This window comes from Quercus lobata, chromosome 9, assembly GCF_001633185.2.
Source record: "Quercus lobata isolate SW786 chromosome 9, ValleyOak3.0 Primary Assembly, whole genome shotgun sequence".
In the NCBI taxonomy this organism is placed as follows: domain Eukaryota; kingdom Viridiplantae; phylum Streptophyta; class Magnoliopsida; order Fagales; family Fagaceae; genus Quercus; species Quercus lobata.
In genome coordinates this window covers 27,578,061-27,600,739 of record NC_044912.1, presented here as the reverse complement: position 1 = coordinate 27,600,739, position 22,679 = coordinate 27,578,061, and the positions used below count along the sequence as shown (strand labels likewise).

At 31.8% G+C, this 22,679-nt stretch overlaps 1 protein-coding gene and 4 non-coding genes across 5 annotated transcripts; 4 read left to right on the top strand and 1 right to left on the bottom strand.

The window, feature by feature from the left end:
* Nucleotides 1-6,692: 6,692 nt before the first annotated feature.
* Nucleotides 6,693-7,622, bottom strand: LOC115961509. The gene has a single exon (XM_031080485.1). The coding sequence runs from the start codon at nucleotides 7,620-7,622 to the stop codon at nucleotides 6,693-6,695; it is 930 nt and encodes a 309-aa protein (XP_030936345.1).
* A 7,038-nt stretch (nucleotides 7,623-14,660) lies between these two features.
* Nucleotides 14,661-14,767, top strand: LOC115962374. Its single transcript, XR_004085415.1, has one exon. It is a non-coding gene; the product is annotated as a small nucleolar RNA Z107/R87 (small nucleolar RNA).
* Nucleotides 14,768-14,892: 125 nt separating this feature from the next.
* LOC115962351 lies at nucleotides 14,893-14,995 on the top strand. The gene has a single exon (XR_004085395.1). It is a non-coding gene; the product is annotated as a small nucleolar RNA R30/Z108 (small nucleolar RNA).
* An 84-nt stretch (nucleotides 14,996-15,079) lies between these two features.
* Nucleotides 15,080-15,170, top strand: LOC115962383. The gene has a single exon (XR_004085423.1). It is a non-coding gene; the product is annotated as a small nucleolar RNA snoR31 (small nucleolar RNA).
* Nucleotides 15,171-15,517: 347 nt separating this feature from the next.
* On the top strand, nucleotides 15,518-15,616 carry LOC115962368. The gene has a single exon (XR_004085411.1). It is a non-coding gene; the product is annotated as a small nucleolar RNA snoR31/Z110/Z27 (small nucleolar RNA).
* Nucleotides 15,617-22,679: the final 7,063 nt, after the last annotated feature.

Sequence of the window (22,679 nt, the reverse complement as noted above, 5' to 3'; positions counted from 1 at the left end):
ATCCATAAACTAACCACAAGGTTAAAATACCAAGGTACCACGTCAAAAAATTCAGCAAAAAAAAGAGGCACCCCATCAAAATACTGAAGTTCGGGATGACCAACCAACAGATCAATATCAGCTTCATGTACGGCTATATAAATATCCTGCCAAATAGGTTTCAAACAAAAGCAAATGAGAATGAGAAAGATTGTGTTAATTTGTGTAGTTAATTCACTGTTATTAACTATTCTATGTATAGCTATTATGAATAATTGTGTTAATTTGTGTAGTTAATCAAGTAATTAACTATCAACCACCAAATTACATAAAATAAATAAGTTAACAAACTAACAGCAAAAAGCTAATTTAAATGCACTACTAATGTTTTTTTTTTTTTAAATGCACTATTAAAAGAATAGGCCAACCTCATTTTTATTTATTTTGGACTAGCATCCTACCTACACAACCCCAAAAAAAAAAAAAAAAAAAAAAAAAAAAAAAAAAAAAAAAAACAACTAAAAAGAGGAAGATAAAATCTGGCCCTTCCAACTTAATTCCAAGTATAGAATTCCATCAGAGAAAAGAATCTACTTACAAAGGATAAAGAATACCAATAACGGGTCTGCAAATCAAACCACAAATTAAAATAGAAAGAAAAAATGAAACACAAGCGATCTCCACCATATATATATAAATCTAAAAAAATGATGTACTCAGCCAAATTAACCATCAAAGTTTCTAAGAACGATTCCAAGGAAAATTTTTGGTTTTCCGGCACATTGAGAATAAAATGTGTTATACATGCACTCTTTTAAGTCTTAACTATATATGCACCCTTAATGTGATGATTACTTCACAAGTATGAGTATTTGTGGAGTGTCGGGAGTAAAAACCGGGTTCAAGTCTAAGAAAATGTTGCATATAAAGAAAAATAAATTGTGAACATGCACGTTAGAATTGAAAGCAAAGCGTGACAAGTGGTAATTAAAAAGAGCATGGGTTTGCCAAAAGCAAGAATAGAGAATATATTTATGGTTTTATTCTTTTCTTAATTATTTAATATATTGAATTAAATTTTCTTCATGATTCTTTTACAACGGTTGAATGAATGATTTTGAATTGAGATTAAATTCTATAAGGATGTAATGTAAAACCCATGTTTTACACCATCCAAGGACAAAATGGGCTTTTGCCCTTTTCGGGCAAATTAATTAGTTTTATACCCCCTTTCCCAAATTAAGTAGGGAAATGCCCCTCTTTTAAAACTCGATTTATGATAAATTGAGTTAGGCTCTATAGTGGTATTTTAAGGAGTTTATAGTGACGTTTTTTAAGACCTATAGTGACATTTTTTAACTTGACTTCAATAAAATCGAGTTATAGGTAAAAAAATTACCTATAACTCGATTTCATTGAAGTTGAGTTAAAAAACATCACTATAGGCTCATTAGAACGCCACTATAGGGCTTCAAATTTTTTTTTTTTTTTTAACTCGATTTATCATAAATCGAGTTTTAAAAGAGGGGCATTTCCCTACTTAGTTTGGGAAATGGAGTATAAAGCTAATTAATTTGCCCGAAAAGGGCAAAAACCCATTTTGTCCCACCATCCAATAAGTGATTGCTACATCAGCATTTTCCTTAAAATTCAATACATCCTATCACACCTAATAACATCTCAATAAATTCTCAATTTTGTTGGATTTATATATGAGTATTAGAATTGATTGAGTATGATTGTGTTTATTCTTAAATATGTAATAAGATAATGTGGCATGTTGGGATTGGAGGAGTAAAACATGGGTTTTACACCACGTCCTTATAGAATTTAATCTCTTTTGAATTATGATTTTTTTTTTTTTGGTGAAATAATTATGATTAGATACTATGTTATTCATCCTAAAAATATAAATCAACATTACTCATTCGACATTTTACTGTTTAACCTTGTATCCAGCAGTTCATACGAATTATTTATCAAACTTTACGAGCATCTCCATAAGCTCATGTAAACTCTTCTAAAATAGAAAAAGGTGCAAGTTTTACACATTTTGAGCAAAAATACATCCACATCAGTGGGTGTAAAGATGTGTAAAAATGTGTATATATTTTCATGAGCTACAGTAACCGTGTATATTTACATGGTTACTGTAGCTCGTTTATCCCTTAAAATAATATTATCTGTACGGTATAAAAACTTCATTTTCACTCTTTTTTTTCTCTCTCCTCTCACTGAGCACACCAACGCCTCTCTCAGGTCTCAGCTTCTCTCTCCCTCCTGAGTTCTTCCTCTCATATTACAGTCCAAAAACTTTTGCTCATTCTCATCACCACGGGAAATAATAATGTGATCAGTTTGGGAGTTTTGCAGCCCCGTGAGGATGGATCAATTGACAAACGGAATCTTCTCTATTGACAGACTTTGGGGCAAATTTCTCTAAAAAGGTATGGGTTTTTCTCATTGAGATTTTAGGGTTTTTTTTGTTTTTTGGTTTCAAGCAAGATTCTTGGGAGTTTCTCTAAACTAATTTTTTTTAGGGTTTCTTGTTTCAAAATTTTTCTGGTTTGGGGTTTTTTTTTAGGGATTCTTCGGAGCACATCCGAAAGTTATTTTTGGAATTTATTAGCATTTCAGATTTTGTGTGTATTTTGATTATTTTAGAGTTCAGGTAAGGATTAAATTTTATGTCTTTTGATAGGGATTAGTTTCCCCGTGTGTAGGGAGTGTTTGAAGAATTTGGAGTTTTTTTAACTTGTATTAAATTTCTATTTCTCCCCTGTTTTCGGATTGATTGAACAGGGTATATACTTAGTTATAAACTACTTAGTTATATACTTAGTTTTCGGACTGTTTTCCTTGTGCTGATTTGGTGGAGTCTCTTATTACTTATTTATAAACTACTTCAACCTGATGTTAAAGGTTTTACATTGATTTTGGATGCTTTGGCAAAGAAATCTCGGGTTGGGCTAGAACTTCAGTTTTGGGTTGAATACTTACCTGGGGACATTATCCCCCTTGCTCTGTTTGATGTTCATAGTTTTCTTATATTTTAATAAGAAAACTATATAAATTATTGTAAACTTCTCGACGATATAAATTTATTATGTTTAGTTACTTAATTTTGCAAGTAACTTATTCCTCAAAAAGATGCTCAAATTATTTTGTTTCTTGCAGCTTGATCTAAAAACTTTATCTGTTGCAATTCGTTCCTTACGGGCCAAATCTCTCGAGCAACGGGTAGCTGTTGACTTGGACACCCACTACTCAGAGGTAAAAGATGCTCTCAGTTCTGTCTAGAGTTTTGCTATTTATGTATTTGGATGTTCAATTGGTGAAAAAAACCGTTTTATTTGAACATTTAGTGGAAGATAATCTTGATATTTGTTTTACAATTTCTTTGGGATATACTCGAGAAACATATATTGTTTGTTGGCCATGAAAGAATTGCCTAGTATGTCTTTGCCTGTGGAGCAATTTTAATCTAAGACTAATCTTTAATTTTTTATTTTTATTCTAGGACTAATCTTATAGGTTGCAAACAGTATAGCTAATTGCTTGTCTTTCTGTCTCTCTTTTGCAAGCCAAATTTGATAAAATCAGAGTCTTTTTGTAGTTCTTCATTTGAGAATAATTTGTGGGAAATCGGTTTAAATTTTGGTTTATTTTTGAATTCTGTTGAATATTATTATTTCTGAGGTTGAATTCCATGTGGGTTTTATCTTAAAGCTGAAGGATTGTGTTTGTAGTTGTCTTATTGGTTTTCTTTTTTGTGTTTTGTTGGTGGGGTTGAAAGTGAGAGTTTTGATTTTGATTTTTATTTCTGTTGCTTTGAGGTTTGATTTTCTTGTGTTTGTACATGAATTGGTCAATGATTAGCCCATAAGGGTGCTTGGTTGTGATTGTGGAATTTGATTAACTCTGTGCAGTTAAATGAATTTTGGTTGTTGTATTGCCTGTGAGTTTCCTTGATTCTGTGTTAATATAAGTACAAATGCATATGAGTTTTACTTGAGAGTTGAGAGTTCTATTGATAATGTTAGTGTTTTAGACATGGATGGATCATGTGTCAATGGGGAGGGTTGGTGTTCTTTGATCAAATTCTTGTGTTCATCTTCTTAGTTCGTGAGGTTTCTTTTAGTTTTTGAAAGATGGAGAACCTCTATTATAGATCCCATACTGTTTACCTTTGTGCTTTCAGCGAGTTATACTCTTAAATCTATGTTAAACAATGCATTTTCTTTTTTGTTTTCAATTTTGTTGCTTATTAGTGATGCTTCTGAATTACTTTGGTGTTTATTAGATGATGGACTCACAAAATCAAAATCTCTTCTTCCTTGACATTTTACAAGACAATGAACAAGATTTTGAGTCTTTTGACAGTAGTATTTTGATGTCCACTCCGCATTCAGACGTGAATGTCCATCAATCTCCACCTCAAGTTGAAATGGGACAATCTATACCCCCATTGCAAAAAAATCAACTACTAAGAGAGGTCAACGGGGAATCAACTACACCGTAGATGAAGACATTAAGCTAGTGTCAGCATGGCTCAATGTTAGCTTAGATGCCGTGACATCGACGGACTAAAAACACACAACATTTTGGGAGAGAATTTGGTCCACCTTCCACAATGACAAGAAATTTAACCGCACCAGGAATTCTTTAAATAGTCGGTGGTCAACAATTCAAAGGGAGACCAACAAGTTTTGTGGATGCTTGACCCAAATTGAGAACCAGAATGAAAGTGGTAAAACTGAGCATGACAAGGTATTTCAACTCAACATCTAATATGTATTGTACATCACATTTTTAGTTTTATGATTCTTATTATTTTCAATTTTTTTCCTTTTGTAGATTCAAGATACAAAAGCTATGTATTAAAGTAATTGCAAAAATGCATTTCAATTGGAACATTGTTGGAGAATTTTGAGGAATGAAGCTAAGTGGTTGATTCTAAGAGATAGTTTGAAGGCCCGCACAAGACAACCAGCCACACAATCTTGTCATACTTTTGCAAGCTCAATAAATCTAGATGAAGATAATGATGAGATGAACTTCGGCGAAACCTTGGAGAGACCCATAGGCAGGAAGGCCGAAAAGGAGAAATTAAGGAAAAGAAAGAATTGTGATGACGTGGTCCCAATACTTTCCTCCCAATTGGGCGAAATCAAGAAAGAAAAGAGAAGAATGCATGAGGAGAAAAAGGAAAGTATGCGCATTGCATTAGAAGAATGAAAAGAGGCAATGCGCATTACATCCGAAAAACGAATAGAGTTGATTCGTATCAAGGAAGAGAAGAATGAAGTAGAAAAGAGGAAAATGGAAGATGAACTTATGATGAAAGATACAAGAACCATGGATTCTAAGCAAAAAGAATATATTCGTCTACGTCGTTTGGAAATCTTAGAGAGGTTAAAGTCTAAATATCCATCATAATGGAATATTATTATTGACAATATTTAATCAAGTAATTTTTTGTATAGTGCAAAGATACTAGCACATAGTTGACATAGATGATTTGATGTTAGATATCTCTTTTGTAGTATTTACTTATGCAAGGAACATGATTATTCAATCTTTAATCATGTTAGATATATTTTTGTAGTCTTCACTTGTGCGAGGAAATAGATGCAATGTTGTAAATTTTGTATTGTGCACGAACAATAGCACTTGATTATTCAATTTAATTTGTGATTCTGTTCTTGTCATTCTGTTTTGGGTGAAGTAATGTCTCTGTTGAAGGTGGTTGTACTTGCTGATTTATTGGTTGTAAATGCTATTTGAATGTAAATATGTTATTTTATTGGTTGCTGATTTTATTGGTTGTATATGCTATTTTTCTACACTTTTTCAACAGGTGGTTGTACTTGCATAGTGTTATTTTTCTGCATAATATTATTTTTCTGCACTTTCTCAACATGTGGCTGTACTTGCATTGTGTTATTTTTCTGCATACTGTTATTTTTCTGCATAATTATTTTTTTGCATAGTGTTATTTTTTTGCACTTTCTCAACAGGTGACTGTACTTGCATAGTGTTATTTTTCTGCATAATGTTATTTTTCTGCAGTTTCTCAACAGGTGGCTGTACTTGCATAGTGTTATTTTTCTGCATAATGTTATTTTTTTGCATAGTGTTATTTTTCTGCATAATTATTTGTTTCAGCAGAAATTGTTTTGTTTTTCTGCAGAAACTGTATTGTTTTTGAATTCTGCAGACGTGATTTTCTGCATAGTTCTGCATTATTTTTCTACTGTTAGCAGGGGTTAAATACCCCTGTTTGAGATAAAGAAAGAAGAATTATTGTTCTGCATTGTTCTGCATTATTGTTCTACTGTGTTTTAAATTATTGAATAACTATAAATTATGAATGGACTTTTACCAAATGAATTATTAGGTATAGAATGTCAATGTATGGTAGAAAAGGTGTTTGCTTCAGGCTACATATACTGATTTACTAAGCAAATAAGCTTTGTTGAATAGCTGCAGTTGTGTTAAAAATGACCAATGATCAAGATGGTATCTAGTGTAAGTTTACAACTAAACTTGAGTTGACAAACTTACCTAAGGGTCTGTCAACTTATATACGGCTTTTTGTTGTCTCAATTTTTTGGAAACTTAGTAATATTAAACTTAGAAAATTTCAAATTCCAACGAAGGTTCACATTAAATAAAAGTAGTAATACTTAGAAATTTAGAATTCCAAATTCCTACGATTGGCCTTGTAGTTGCCATAGATGCTTGACGAGATCTGCTTGAAGTTGAGAATGAATTCTTCTATCTCTAATGGAATTATCACGTTTAATGAACTGCATAAGGTTACAAGTGGGATTATGTGACACCGGTTTGGGTCCATTATTGTTGATTTGATCATAATCAAAGTCATTTGCTCCAAGGTAAGTATGTCGCTCATCTTCAACGATCATATTATGCAATATTATACATGCCATCATAATGTCCTTAAACGTTTCAAGGTGGGAAAAACGTGCAGGCCCGCACACAATTGCAAATCGCGCTTGAAGTACTCCAAATGAACGTTCGACATCCTTCCTGACCGCCTCTTGTGCGGAAGCAAAATGTTGTATTTTACGGTTTTGTGGTGCTGGAATTGTTTTGACAAATATTGCCCATGATGGATATATACCATCTACAAGATAGTACCCCATCGAATAGTTATTACCATTTATCGAGTAATTAACCAGAGGAGCACGCCCTTCAGCAAGCTCAGAAAATACAGAAGACCACTCTAGGACATTGATGTCATTGTGAGACCTCGGTAACTCAAAAAATGCATGCCATATCCAAAGGTCATACAACACCACAATTTCCAAAATTATCGTTGGATCAAGGGTATGACCAATATATTGACCTTTCCACTTACTTGGACAATTCTTCCATTTCCAATGCATGCAGTCGATGCTCCCCAGCATTCCTGGAAATCCACGGTGTTGGCCAACCGCTAACAACCTTGCAATGTCATTGTTGTTTGGTGACCTCAAGTACTCTTCAGAAAAGATTGAAACTACTGCTTTAACAAATTTTTTTAAGCATTTTATTGTAGTGGTTTCTCCAATCCTTATGTATTCATCCGTGAAATCAGTCGACACTCCATAATCAAGCATTCTGATTGCAGCGGTCATCTTTTGAAGGGAAGACAACCCGAGTGTGTTAGCCGCATTTGTTTTTTAAACAAAGTATGGTTCAGTAGCTTCAACTCTTGAATGGATACGTAGAAAAAGAGAACGACTCATTCGAAACCTCCTTCGAAATACATTAGGAGGATACACTGGTGTTTCAGCAAAATAATCATGGAAAAGCCTGTCATGACCTTGCAAAGGATTACGCCAGATAAACCTGCGAGGTTGAATCGAACGACGACGTGATGTTGATGCTCTTTCATTGTTTAATTCTTCTATGGCAATAGCTAGAGTAAGTTCCAACTCATCATCATCAGAAGATGAGTCAAATGGAGGCTTATCATTTGGAAAAATAAAATCAATGTCATAAAGGAAATCCATTAAGAGAGAACAAAAACCGAATGGAATAGATAATTTTGTAGAAGTGGATGGAAATTAGAGAGAAAATGGTCATATTTATAGAGCAAGAATGTGACTTGAGTTTGAATTTCAAAAATTTGACCTTTAGGTTTGAATTTACCATTGGGTTTAAAGTTAAAAAATATGACCTTTAGGTTTGAATTTACCATTGGGTATAAAGTTATAAAAAATATGACCTTTAGGTTTGAATTTACCATTGGGTTTAAAGTTATAAAGAATATGACCTTTAGGTTTGAATTTACCATTGGGTTTAAAGTTAAAAAATATGACCTTTAGGTTTGAATTTACCATTAGGTTTAAAGTTAGGTTTGAATTTACTATTTGAATTTCAAAATTATGACTGGTGGATATAACAATAAAAATTATGACTGTTGGGTCAAAAAAAAATATATATATATATATATATATATATATGACCGTTGATCGGAGACATCGATTCGGTAGCATCAGTTCAGTCACCGATTCTAGCAATACGGTGGTCGGAGACATCGATTCGACGGCGGTCGTCGGAGCCACTATTCTAACAATTGGCCCACCAATGATGGCGGTACAATGGTCGGAGACACCAATCCAGTGGGCCATTGGACCTCCACCACAAGCGCCTCCATTGGCTGAGCCACCGGTGTTGGTAGTTTACTTAAAATATAAGTTTAAATTAAAAAAGTATAACCATTAGGGAAAATAATAAAAAATTGATGAAGAATGAATATTTTATTGAAAAGTCTTGTAAAATAGATAAACTAATGTGGGTGTTTTGTAAAAGTGATGATGTAAAATAGAAAAAGTAGGTTTTTTGTGTAAAATAGACGGATTCTTTTCCACGAGCTGATGTGGTTGCTCTAATGGTAACCAACATCCTAAATTTGTATGGTAATGCCAGTGCACCACGCTAGCTTCTCACCTCCATCAAAAGATGACAAATCTGTTGCTAGATCCCAAGATGAAGAGTTATGCTTCAAGCATAATTTTCAATTTTTAATCTAATTTGTTAATATTTGGAATATATATTTAAGGAAATAGTGATTGTGTGTGTTAATCTTTTTTTTTTTAATTGGAAAAAAAAAATTGATGTGACAGCATTTTATTGGGTGGAGTAAACATGGGTATTAATTTACATGGAATTCTTATTAAAAGTAGTGTGTAAATGCACGGATATAATTAGAAATAATCACAATTATACATTTTTTTGAGAAAAAATTCAAATTATACATTGCATTAGCTTACACTTTTATTAAATCATACATTTCTAAAATATATAATGGTTTCTCTTTATACATATAATTTAGAATTTAATTTAATTTAAACTCTTCGGTTTTTTCCACTTAATAATTTACTTACCACAAAAATTAAAAAAATAAATGGATATGTGGTGGAAAATTGACTCCAATTGAAATCTAATTTAAAATCTAATTGGATTTGGACTCTTCGATTTTTACACTCAATAATTCATTTGGCACAAAATTAACAATTAAATGGGACACATAAGCCCTTTTGAATATACATCACTGTCAGTTTCTTTATGATCTTTTCCCCTCTCCTTGTGTGTGTATTAAAAATATTAAGTATTCTAAAAAAAAAAAGGGACACATGGTGCAAAATTGAGAATCCAATTAAAATCTAATTGGATTTTCTCTAAAATTTGGCTATTAATATATATATATATATATATATATATTAACACTCTGTTTGTTTCAATAAAAAATTTTAAATGAAAATAATTTTGTGCATTTTCCTATATTTGGTTGTATCAGAAGAAAAAAAATTGTTAAAGGAAAACTATCTTGACTTCCCTTAAACGTAAAATATTATTGTTGGTTGAAAAACAACTTTATTTCTAACTCATTTTTTAAAGTACCATTTCCAACTTATACAAACAAACGTAATCTCCATATCGTAGATAACAAATTCTAATAGCTTGGAAAAGGTTTTGCCGACTCCTTTATGTCTCATACCCCATAAGCATTTATATTTATAGAATGATCATTACACTAAGGGTGCATGATGGTAAAATTGTTATTTTTAAATACATTAAGATGCAATTATTTACTAACAAAGACAAAAACAAAAACAAAAACAAAATAATGTTTTTTTAAAAATACTAGGCTGCCTATGATTTTTTTTTTTTTTTTTTTTTTTTGTGTTGAAGTTAGAGCATTCGCAGTGGTGGTGCATCTCAAAAAGCTACTTTATTTTATCATCACACTTTACAATACACTCAATATCAAATGTTCTATTTTTTTATCACTTCATTTAAAATAATATAAATAACTCATTAAAATAATAAAGGAAACGAGAGAATTTAAGTTTTTTAATTGAAGGAAGACACCTGAGATTTATACTAGTTTACTGTAGTTACAAAAAATTTAGCTTTAGCTTCTCCAATAACACATGATGTTTTGGTTCTTTGGTGGTAAAATAGTTTTTTTTTTGTTAAAATACAATCACCATTGTGAATATTTTTATTGTTTTTGTTAATTTTTTGGGTTGGATAGTTACTATTTGGGTGAGGTTAGTTAGCCTTATTGAGAGAAATAGGGGTCTAAGGTTTTGAAAGGGGGCCCAACTACGAAAATGAAATATATAATAACTAAAAAAAGAAAAAGAAATTGGACCCAGGAGAACCTGGGCTCAAGCCCCCACCTGGGTCAATCCCTGGCTTTATGGTTCCTAAGACCTTATAATATCCATAAAACCTTGAGTTCCAAATATGTAGTCACTATCTTAGGGTTACCCTCACAAGATTTCTCCCTATAAGACAACAATCTTCTTGGCCAAGTAGTTGGTCACTCTTATAGCTTGTTTGGTGGGGAAGACATGAGAAATGAATTGGATTCTCTTTAAAGGATATTCCATTTTATTCCTAACTATTTTTTTTTTTAGTGAGGGAGACTCATTCCTTTAACGAGACATAAGTGAATATCGATTATATTAATATTTTGAAAAAAGGGAAAATAAAAGGTGAGGGACGTAATAATAAAATTATATATATATATATATATATTTTTTTTTTTTTCTTTCCATTTTCATTATTTATTTTATAAACTTTCAAACACATTGAACAAATTCACCATATGATTCCAAACCATTAATGCATGATATACCCATCCTATTATTTTATAAACTCCCAAACATAGTATTGAAGCGGTAAGTTTAAGATCTTACCCAATACTAGTGGAACAAAGTTTTAGAATATATATTGTATTGGTTGGTACAATTGATATTATTCATACAAGTAATAAGTAAAGATAATTCATATATTTTGTATTGGTTAAAATATTAGATTGTACTACCAATTTTGAAGATATTAGGTAATATATATGGATTATGTTCAAATTATACTTAGTGTAATTATTGATAATGTTACAACACCACATGAAAAATTTTATTGAATGTATTTTGAAATATCCAATGTTAGATTATGTTTTTTTTTTTTTTTTTTAATTTAATTTAATTTAAATTTTTTTTAAGCCTTGCAAAGTTTAAAGGTGACCAATGATTAAGTTATTATCAAAGAGTTGATATGGAATTTGGCATACATGTTGAGAATATGAGAACATATCATTCAATGGTTGAATTTTTGAAATATTAATAATAATAAAAATAATTAATGGTGTAACATGAACAAAAAGTTATATTAGGTGTAACTCAATCCTAACTATATACACGCCTTAAAAATGGTACACTAAAATGCATTGGTATTGAAATATTATGCTACAATGTGCAAATAGAAACCTTCATCATAATAAATTTTAAAATATTGGGTTGGAATTTATGAAAAAATTGATTGGTTGAATAAGAAATAAAAATAAAAGAAACTAATACTTTATTCTACGTTATTTCCAATAACACAAATGATTAATAAAAAAAAAGAAAAAAAAAGCACATAATGGGTAATCAAATATGGGGATAGGTAGTAATGAACATGAAGCCTAAACATAAATATAAACACTCCTTCCTTCAAAATTTCTCAAAGCAAGATTGAGGGAGAGTATATGCCTTTTATTTTCTTTGGTAAACTCGATCACTTATTAATTACTAATTTATAAAGGAGCTCCAAGTGAGAGGGTAATTTTCTAGCATTTTATGCTTAAAAATTGATTCAACGAGCTTCCTCCTTTTCTCCAGTAGTATTTCCTTTTCTTTTTCAAGAGAGGCTATATCACTTTGTTGACTCAATTGATCTTCTCTGCATCGATTCACGATTTTTGGGTTTGTGCTATTTCGTTGTGCTCGTTGCCTTATTACATTGATATATGATCTTCGTTGTTTCAAATGATATTCTATATTCTCTAATTTTATATTGATTTGTGTCATTCTCTCATTTACCTTCTCCATATTGTAGGTCATTTCCCCCATTTCTAATCATAAATAGAGGATAGAGGTTTTCTCTTTATATACAATGAATCTCTTAACTCTTCATTAGTAATGATAGGATAATGCATGCCTTAACATTTGATTCGAAGATATTTCGCATGCTCTAAAATTAATGATTTATTATTTTTGATTTGTACTAATGGATTAATGCTTTGCATACACAACCTTTCTAATTATAAATTATACATCAAATTTGTTAAAATATAATTGTAATTTATTTTATCAAACATACAAAAAAGTATTTTGTTTCATGTCAATAGAAAATAGATAAATCATTAGTATTTTGCCTTTTAGTTCTTCACCTTTAGGAATAGCTTCATTATGGACCTTAAAAATCTTTTTTATGTCAATTTAATCCATACTCTTTATAAACACACTTTATTGTGCTCCTTGTCATTATCTAACTCCCGAAAAATGTTGATATAGTTAATAAATTGCTTACATGTCACTTAATCACAATTAAAAAAAAAAAAATTTTAACTGGTTTTAGAAAAAATCACATCAACAACTTATGTGGAATTTGTATTTTATTTTTTATTTTCCTTGTCTATTTTACCTTTCATGCCAATTTCTTGGTAACTGTGGGGGCCAACTGTCTAGAAGGTAATATTAAAACTGTATGAATTGGGCCTATGGCCCAATCCGAAGATATCAACCAATCCGAGGATGGTTAAATAAGGTTATAATGGGAACAACATAAGAATAAGAAATAAAGATTGTATGTGATAGTCCAAAATACGTTTGAGGAGATAATTCATCTTGGAAACGGGGATCCGAGATTGGTAAGAATGTCTTATCATCTCAGGCATCTTTCAAGGTTGCATCACAATTAATAGTTGGGCATTGGAAAAGGGATGAGCAAAGGGTGGCAACAAATATCTTCAAAAGCTGCTACCTCCACATTAAATGCCTCTCAACCAACTCTCTAGCCGCATTAATATGGAGGTGATACTTAAACAGTGATCAAGCAATCTTACAGCTACTAATTGATGATTCTGGGAGGTGTTGGATGGGACAAGATGGAGTTTCTAGAATCCAACCTACACGTGTATGGTAGGGATGATATCAAGATTGTAGTATATAGCATGGGAAGGTGGCCTAAAGAAAAGGATCGAAAAAAATCAAGAAATCTTTGTAAGAATACGATGAACTCTTATAGCTTTGTTCATGTACAAGATATCATAACATAAGCTCCTTAGGCCGTGTCGAGGACAGATTTTCTCATTTACTTGTGTTTTATTGTCCATCTTTTGGAATAGAATTAGTTCTTTCACCCACGCTCTATAAATTCATTGTTTGGGCTTGTTGGGTTTAAACCTAATTCTACATTGGGTCCAATCCAAATTCAGTCCTTACAGTAGCCAAACAAACATACACACCAGAAAATTTCAAAATAAAAAATCCAATGACAACTTCCAGCTAAAATATCCCCAAATGGCACAATTTAAACAAACAAAACGAATAACATGCATGAGCAAAATACGCCCCTCAACGGCGTGTGAGGGTTGTATTTTTATTTATTTATTAAATATGTTATAATTAATTTTTTTTCCATGATTTACGATGTCATACTTATTCAAAATTACGTTTTTTTTTTTAAGAAACTTATGGCGCAATTTCAATGATAATAACGGAATGATTGAATTGGATAAAATTAAAATTTAAAGGAGAGAATTGATTGAATCAAAAGTTATATGACTTAATCATATTTTAGACAAAATTAGAGGATGTATTTTGTAAGGGCAAGATTTAGGTACAGTATTTAGGTTTTGTTTCTTAAGTTTCTCTCTTAAGATTCTACCATGTAGATTTTTTCTTATGGGATGGAAGCGTATTTTTTAGTTAAGTAGTCATATGACTCAATTTTAAGTAGAGAACTTAAAGAACAGCATTTAAGATATTGTACTTAAATTTTGTCTAATTTATAATATAACTTAAATATAATACAAAAAAATAAAAATAAAAAATAAAACTCTGTCCGGTTGTGGCATTCGGGTCAAGCATATTGGGTTGGAATATGAATACCCGTATCCCCCACAAAACCCTAACTCAATTTACTATAAATTCACAGCTTGTAGCAGCCCCTTCATCACAATCACACGAACTACTTCGCCTAGGGTTTCATCCCCCTCTTCTCTGTTTTTCCTTCTCTCTTTTGTATTGTCGATGTTGTTATATGTACGAGTCTCTCTGTTTTTGTGTGTTATTGTTTATGGTTTTTGAGTATAAAGAGAAAAGAGAGAGTGAGATCGCAGTGATGACCACAAGAAATTCAAGCTCAACAGACCGGAATGCAGGGTTCTCTACATTCTAGAGAACTTTGCGTGTCGACAACCCCGCTGACCTGAGCGATCTCTCTCTCTCTCTCTCTCTCTGAGAAAATTATTCCACATTTTCTTTCCATCCAAACAGGGCATTAGGTGTGCTAGATTTCTATTTATTTTTCCTTAAAAAGTTCTATTTGTTTGTTGGGAAATTTGATGGTTACGATGATGATTCTTAGCTCCCTCTTCTGATGTGAAAGTCTGAAGAAAGCTAGCTGGCAGAATCGAACCTATGACTTTAAAGCCAACACTGAGTAATCCATCTATTTTTCGCCACTGAGCTGTGTTTTTATTTATTTATTATTCAGTTAATTTTTTTTTTGTTTATTTAATTCTTTGTTATAGATTGGGATGAAGCTAAATAAATTAATCCAACACTTGATCTGAGATATTCATTATCGAGTGATGTTAAACGACTTGCTTCTGAATCTATCATTTGATTCTTATTAAATGATCTATCTTGTGAATACAAATTTGAAGCCGTTCATTGATTTTTCATATTACTTAATCCTATATTGTGTAACATTTTTTTGTTACAGAATTGATTATTTGCAAAATGTGTGGAGAAATATTGGGTGTCACATAATTTTGAATCATGTGAATTTGGTTAAAGCTTTGTCATGTTATTAAGTTTTAGAATTTGGGCTTGATTTATTAAGCCTAAAGTGTAACTTGCAATTGGGTTTGATTTATTAAGCCTAAAGTGTGACTTGCAATTGTTTCTGTTTGTAGCAAATGTTTTTTTTTGTATTATCTTTAAACTTGTGCTTGAACTCTAGAGTCATCATGTGATGAATATTGGAAAAAATCTTAGGACACCTTCCTACACAGGCTCTCTTTAGCTGTGGATGAGAATAACTTTTCCATTCTGATGATGATGACCAGTTGACTGACCTTTAACTTGGGTTTCTAATTGCTTAATAAACTGAATTTCTCATGCTTAAGTGTTTTTGGGTTTAGTTAATTCACAAATTGGATTTGTATGAAGCTCGTTGGTGCCTTTTTTTTCGTGAGGAGCTCTGTTAGGTGTATGCTTTTCTTTGAATGCATAAGAATTGTCATACCTATTGAACTTTCCATCATTTTCACTTATTAGAATCAACTTCTGTACCATAAGAAAAATATTTGGGTCATGTTCAATTCTTTCAATTGTTGCTCCAACCATATGCGTCCTCTTTGATGACTGAGACTCTGGTGGTGGGATAGCTGTTATGTTTTGTTAATGTTAACAATCATTGACCCAAGGGAACTCAAACTCCAATCTTACAATGACTTACACAACTTGTGAAAATTCTTACCAAGAGGATTAAGGTTTTGGTCAAAGTATTAGAAACAGAGTTCATAACCATGTGAGGTTTCAAAGATCATCATGTTCACTTGCTGGCATTTACATGCCAGATTAATGAAATAGTAATAATAAAAACAGTTACTGAATTGAAATTATTTCGAAATCTTGCTGTTTATTAAACTTATATCAGATTTTTTTATTTAAAAGGGATTGGGTTTTGTTCTTTCTGGATTTCAGTTGTATCTTGAGTTGTCTTCAAATTGAAAACAAAGCACAAATTGCAGACCTAAACTCAACGGGATCTACTACGTGTAATTCTAGCTCGCATGCCTATCTGCATTTTGTTTAATTCATCTGAACGTTCTTCTTCTACAATCCAAATTCTTTTGTTGATTTGGTGATTCAACCTAAACGTTTGAGTTGTTCTTTACCACAGCCCGGCTTAGACTCAAAACTTCCCCTGCTAAAATTCTAGTTTAGCATTCCATTGACAAGAGGAGCTATCTGATTTAAGAGGTAGGTCCCATGATTTAAGAGCTCTCTGGCCCCATAAACACTATTGGCTACTAGTGCCTTGAAACCGTACCTACTTTGAAACGCAAATCGAGTCAAATGGTTGAGCAATTCAGGATGCAATCGCCCCTGTTGTCACAAGAGGACTCTCTAACGTGGTCGATTTGTTCTGAAACCTGCATAGTGCCAAACTCTGTTGCAAACGCACTTTCGATACGACCTGCAACAACAATATATGTAACCAAAGGACTCAGGTCCTCTTTTAGAAAGCTAGTGCTCCATTTGGTGAATTCGCTAAAAAGTTAAAGCCATCCCTACAAAAGCTGAAGACCTGAAGTTACACTCTCCAGCCGTTAAGAGTATTCCTCCATTGGATTTTTCCTTTTAGGGTCCTGAAAATAACCTGCCCTACCAGATTAAGACTTGATAATCCTCTCCATAGATATGAATGCGGGCAGGGGCGTAGCCAGGAGTTTTTACATGGGGGGTCGATTTTCGACGATGATGATTATCATTGTTGTATGGACAGTCTATATTTTTAGTTTGATATGGACCTTCTTTAAGATAAGCTCGTCGGATTCATCTTGTTTGTTGATAGGAAATTCACATATTTGTTTACGTGATCCTGGATCATGATCTATCTCTTCATATTGAATTATTGAACATTTGGAAGGGTGTTCATTAGACATTGAAGTATCAACATTTATTTTTACAGCCACATTTGTTTCTACAACCATAGGTGTCCTAAATTCTGAATTGCTAACATTTTTTTTTCTTAAAGAATGCATCAATTGTTTTTCATTTGCTCATAATTCTTTAAACTTTAAGAATATGACTCAAAAATTAACCTGAAAAGAACTTAAAAAATAAACTCTTAATTAGAAATTTTTACTTAATTATATGGATGTTATTCGTACTTAAGAAAAAAACAAAATTTCCACTGTAATTTAAATAGTCAACCTATCATCATTCCGATTATTAATTATATGGATGTTATTCATACCTTCCCATGCCTTCAATCATATATTTCTCTAAAAATCTATGAAAAATTAAAGTGCATGTAAATATTTAAGTAAGCGTATATAGTTGAGAAGAAGAAAAAAAAAAAAAAACACTAAAAAAAGAGATGAAGGTGTAGTGCTGAAGAAAGAAAAGAAAACTGAAAACTCACCATCTGAATGATTTATTTTAAGAAAGCAAGAAGAAAGAGAATAATGGTCAGGTTTTTTTTTTTTTTTTGGGATCGTGAGGACTGAGTTTGAAAGGAGGGCTAAGCTGAAGTCTTGTTTTGTTTGGGGGCTGCTAGTACCAGTGGAGTGGGCGGTGACGTGTACACAGAAGACAAGAAGAGAATAAAAAAAAGAGAAATGATATGTCTACAATATTTTCACAACATTTTTATAACAAATCATAAGTGACAGGTTGTTACTGATTGTTATTATTGGAGCAAAAAAGTAATCTTAGTGTTAGGTTCAAATTTGAATCAATAACAACTAACCACTTATGATTTGTAAAAATACAATAAAAATTTTGTAGACGTAGCACCTCTCTAAAAAGAATAGCAAAAGAAAGGGTTCTGATTTTGAGATTGAGAATGAGTGATAAAATGTTATTTTGTTGGGTAGTACCTTTGGGTATTTAAATATAAGAGAGCCATATTTTGTTTTATTAGAAGATAAAAGAGGCTTACAATTGAAACTGGAGCATGCTAGGGCCTGGAGTGAATTGAACATAAATGGGAGGGGAGCCGGATGTACATCATTGAGGGGGCCAATTAAAATTTCTATATAGGCTGGTAGACTTTTTTTTTTTTTTTTTTTTTTTTCGCAGGGGCAATGCCCCAAACCACCCCCCCCCCCCCCCCCCCCCCGCCGCAAGGGGCAACGTGGCTCCGCCCCTGAATGCGGGGAACGATTTCTCACTTCTCAGTGAGGTCCTTGCTACACAATTAACAGGCTCCTGTTTTATGTTTGTATATGTTAAAATTGTTGATTGATTTGAGAGAATAAATGAGGAGATGGTTGACTGACACTATTCACCATGCTCATAAAGCACAAACTACGCGACACATTTCCTTTCATTCAATTTTTTTTGGCCACGAACCAACAACTCAAAAGGCTACTTATAACATTTACAAAATTCCGAAGATTAATCCTCATTTCCTGTTCCCAATGGACACGATTATAATGAGCAAAGAAATACAAACTTAAATTAAATGACAAAAACAAGTGATGAAATGTCCAGAAATTCTTAAAAGTTCACTAACATGCGAAGGGAATTAGGTCCCCAACTTCAGAAGCATCAAGAGGACGCGTATATGATTTAAGTAATTTTTGCAAACACTTGTTGAGTATCTCTCTCTTTTTTTTTTTTTAAGGAAACACTTGTTGAGTATCTGATTGTATTGAACTCAAACTTTAATCACCAACTCCTACAAAAAATTATTTAAAAAAAAAAAATTCACCAATTACAAACCCAAAAGATCACTACACATTATAAGCGTGAGTTTAAAGATGCAAAAACTACACTTGTGCATGAATGCAATGAATGTAAGTATAGGAGTCTTCCAAACAATTTTAACATTGGTTTAGAGTGAGTTTCTTCTAATGTAACCATTGTGAACCTTTTTTGATATCTAAAAATATACAATTTTAACATTGGTTTAGAGTGAGTTTCTTTTAATGTAGTCATTGTAAACCTCTTTTGATATCTTAAAATATGGAGTCTTGCGCTTGTCACACACCGTCTCATCTCATACGTGTGGGTTTGTATCAATTTTACATTGAGTTTTTATTTTTCTCTCTTTTCAGCCCTTTTGGGCTTTGCTACCCTTTGTGAGCATTGGTTCAGTCTATTGGAGATTAGCTTCCTTAGTACATCGAGTTTTTATTTTATTGTTGTTTGATCAACTCAATGGCTTATTTAATTCACCATTAGAACACTTTTCCACCAGATTTTTATTGCTCTCTCTCTCTCTCTCTCTCTCTCTCTTGCTGAACTATGCACTAATATTTTTTTCTCTCAAAAGTGTTCTTCCTCTCCCACATATTTACTATCATGCTAATGGTATTCCAATTTCCCCTTTGAATTTAGATTCCAATTCAAAGGGGAAATTGGAATCTAAATTATTGATTTAAATTGGGAAAATCAATAATTCCAATTTCCCCTTTGAATTATTGATTTTCCCAATTTAATTTTTGTAATTTTAAAAGCTCTTCAAATTTTATCATTATTATACCTTGTGGATTATTACAATTACTAATATGGCATTCGTTTTTTGTTCACATGACCTAATACAACAGGCTAAATGCAAAATCCAAACATACAGAAACATAAGGTATACACGTTAGTCATTAGGGACTATCATATTTTATAGGAGTATTTATTTCAATATTATTTAAGTATCAAATTCAAGAAAAGTTAGAGAATTTTTTTCCATTAAAAAATGAGTACTGTGTTGCACACCTGTTTTTTTTTCCCCGTCAAATGCATCTATAATAGTCGTCCATTAAATGTGTCTGATTTGTTTGATTGGAGGAGCAGAATTTTCAGATATTTTTGTTCCAAAAACAAAAAATAATTCTTATCAACACATGGCTTGGGCCACAATATACAAATTAGAGCCTTAAGCGGGCCCAACGTGAGCTTGTAAGCATAGTGGATTGGAGAATCAGTGCACATGAATTCTGAAAATGGATAAAACACGTATTGCCCAGTTCCATCACGTGGAGCTGGGCCCAACTTCATATACAGAATTTCAACATGAGCTGTTAGCATGTGTGTACTGAGCATGATATTGAACATTGCGTCCTAGATTCCATACAGGCTCTCACAAAAGGTCTTCAGCTCATCCCTTTTGTCTAATCTATATATAGTTTTATATCCTAGTCGAAACAAATGTAAGTCATTCTTTGTCTCACTCAGGCAGTCAGGCCTATAGCTAAATAGCTAATGATAATCTTATCAAAAAAAGAAGAAGAAGAAGCTAATGATGAGCATGGGCTTTAGTAGTAGAGCATGGATTATTAAGAGTGAAACAAAGCCTTATGATTACTTCCGTCTGAAGTACTCTCTTGAAAACTTAAAATCTAACTCTTACTCCCTTCCATCTCACAATAACTTTTGTACTTGTAAAATAATCATCATGCTAAGAATACGTAATGATACAAATACATAGAATATGATTGGTCATAATTTAGAAAAAAATGGCATTTCAATTTAGTATATTACATGGATGAGAAAGCAGTAACTAATGCAAAAACTATGATCAAATGAGTTCCCAATTACGATAGGATCATAGGATAATATTAAGGATTGGAATCCTCACATTTTATTTGGTTATGGATGCGTTTTCAAACATGATCACAATGAGATCCCTTAGGACATGTTGTTTGTAAATAAGATTATATTGATTAATAAAACTTTAGTAGATTTAATTAATTATAAGTTTGAACTCTGGAAATTCAATCTAAAACTAGGACTAACAATTAGGGAAAGTAAAATTAGACTATCATGAGATACTATAGTTGGGTAGATTATCCATGAAGATTGATAGAATGAAGAGAATCCCTTTTATAGAATTAGGCTAAGTAAAGTTTCTCTCCAAACTAGTTTGGGAAGACACTTTAAACGTGTCCTATATCTTTTTATTGAATATGAATTTTAAAAATCTAACTGTTGAATTATATGTTCTTTATGTTTTTAACATGCATATCAAATTTTGTTCAAATTGAATGTTATATACTATTCAATCAATAAACTTATTTTTGTGCATAACTTTTTAAGAACATGTAATTTAACAGTTAGATTTTCAAAATTTACGTCCAATAAAAAGATATAAAAGAAGTTTAAAGGGTTCATCTTTTCCATTCAAAGTATTATTTGATAATAAGATACCCATTAGTCAAACAAAAACAATTCTATAAATTAGAAGTACTTAAGGTTAAGGGGCTCGCCAGAAAGAGGATGATAAGATATATGTACGGATATAGAAAACATAGTGTAATTGACTAAATTCATTTTATGAGAAGGTAAAGCTGGTGCCAATTGAAGATAAAATGAGAAATTCATTTGAGATTAATGTATGGATTTACGTCTTGTATTTTCTATTAACTTATTTGCTTAAAGTTATTTTTTGTCTATTCTTTTTACAAATAATTTTTTTTTTTTTAAAAAGTAAACTTATTTGCATAAAACCATTTTTGTCTCCCCTTTTAACAAATAAGGTAATAAAAAAGAAAAAGAAAAAAAAGAGAGATGTTAAATGCAAATATTAGTCTAGTGCGATCACATCAATGATAAAAGGAAAAAGAGAGGAAAAAAGAAAAAGGAAAAAAGAAAAAGAAAAGAGACATGGGTAAATATGATAATTTTAGATAGTAGAAGATATGATTTAGTATTCGTTTAACTTCAGTTAATTTTGTTCAACTTTAAAGCCCCGTTTGATAGAGTTGTTAAACAACTCATTTTTAGTTTTTAAACAACATTACACATATTTTCATACACTTTTTCATCCACATGTATTTCAAAAAAATACAAATTACATTAATCAAACTCTTCTACCAAATGGACTCTAAGCTTTTAACTTTTATATAAAATTTTTTAAAATTTTAATTTTTTTTTAAATATAAATATTCTTTAACATATTTTTAGCAAAAAAATAAACTGAATAAACTGATGTCAGACGCAAAATTAGACATAATCGATTGACATGTAAATCATAGATTCTAAAGGGAATTAAGTTGAATTGAGTCTTGATTGTGCTTGTTTTGGAAAAGTTCCAAGTGTGGAACAAGTGAACAGCAAACGGGAAACAAGTAATTGACATGTGGTCCATAGATGTTATAGCATGCATATATAATTTTTTTTTTTTTTTTTTTTTTTTTTTTTCTGATATTTTTGCCTTTCTAGTGCTGCTGTAGTGCTCATCCTTCTCCTAGTCTCTGATATTTTTGTTGGTGCAAATTGCACACTTATATCTTTCTCACGAAAAAAATCTTGGGTGAAACGGGCGCATGTGCCAATTATCTCTTTAACATGTGGGTCTCATTGTCTTTTTTAACGCGTGAGATTCACATATCAGTGAGACAATACGCGCATGCCCCTGTCTTACAAGATGACATCTCTGTCATCACATAAAGA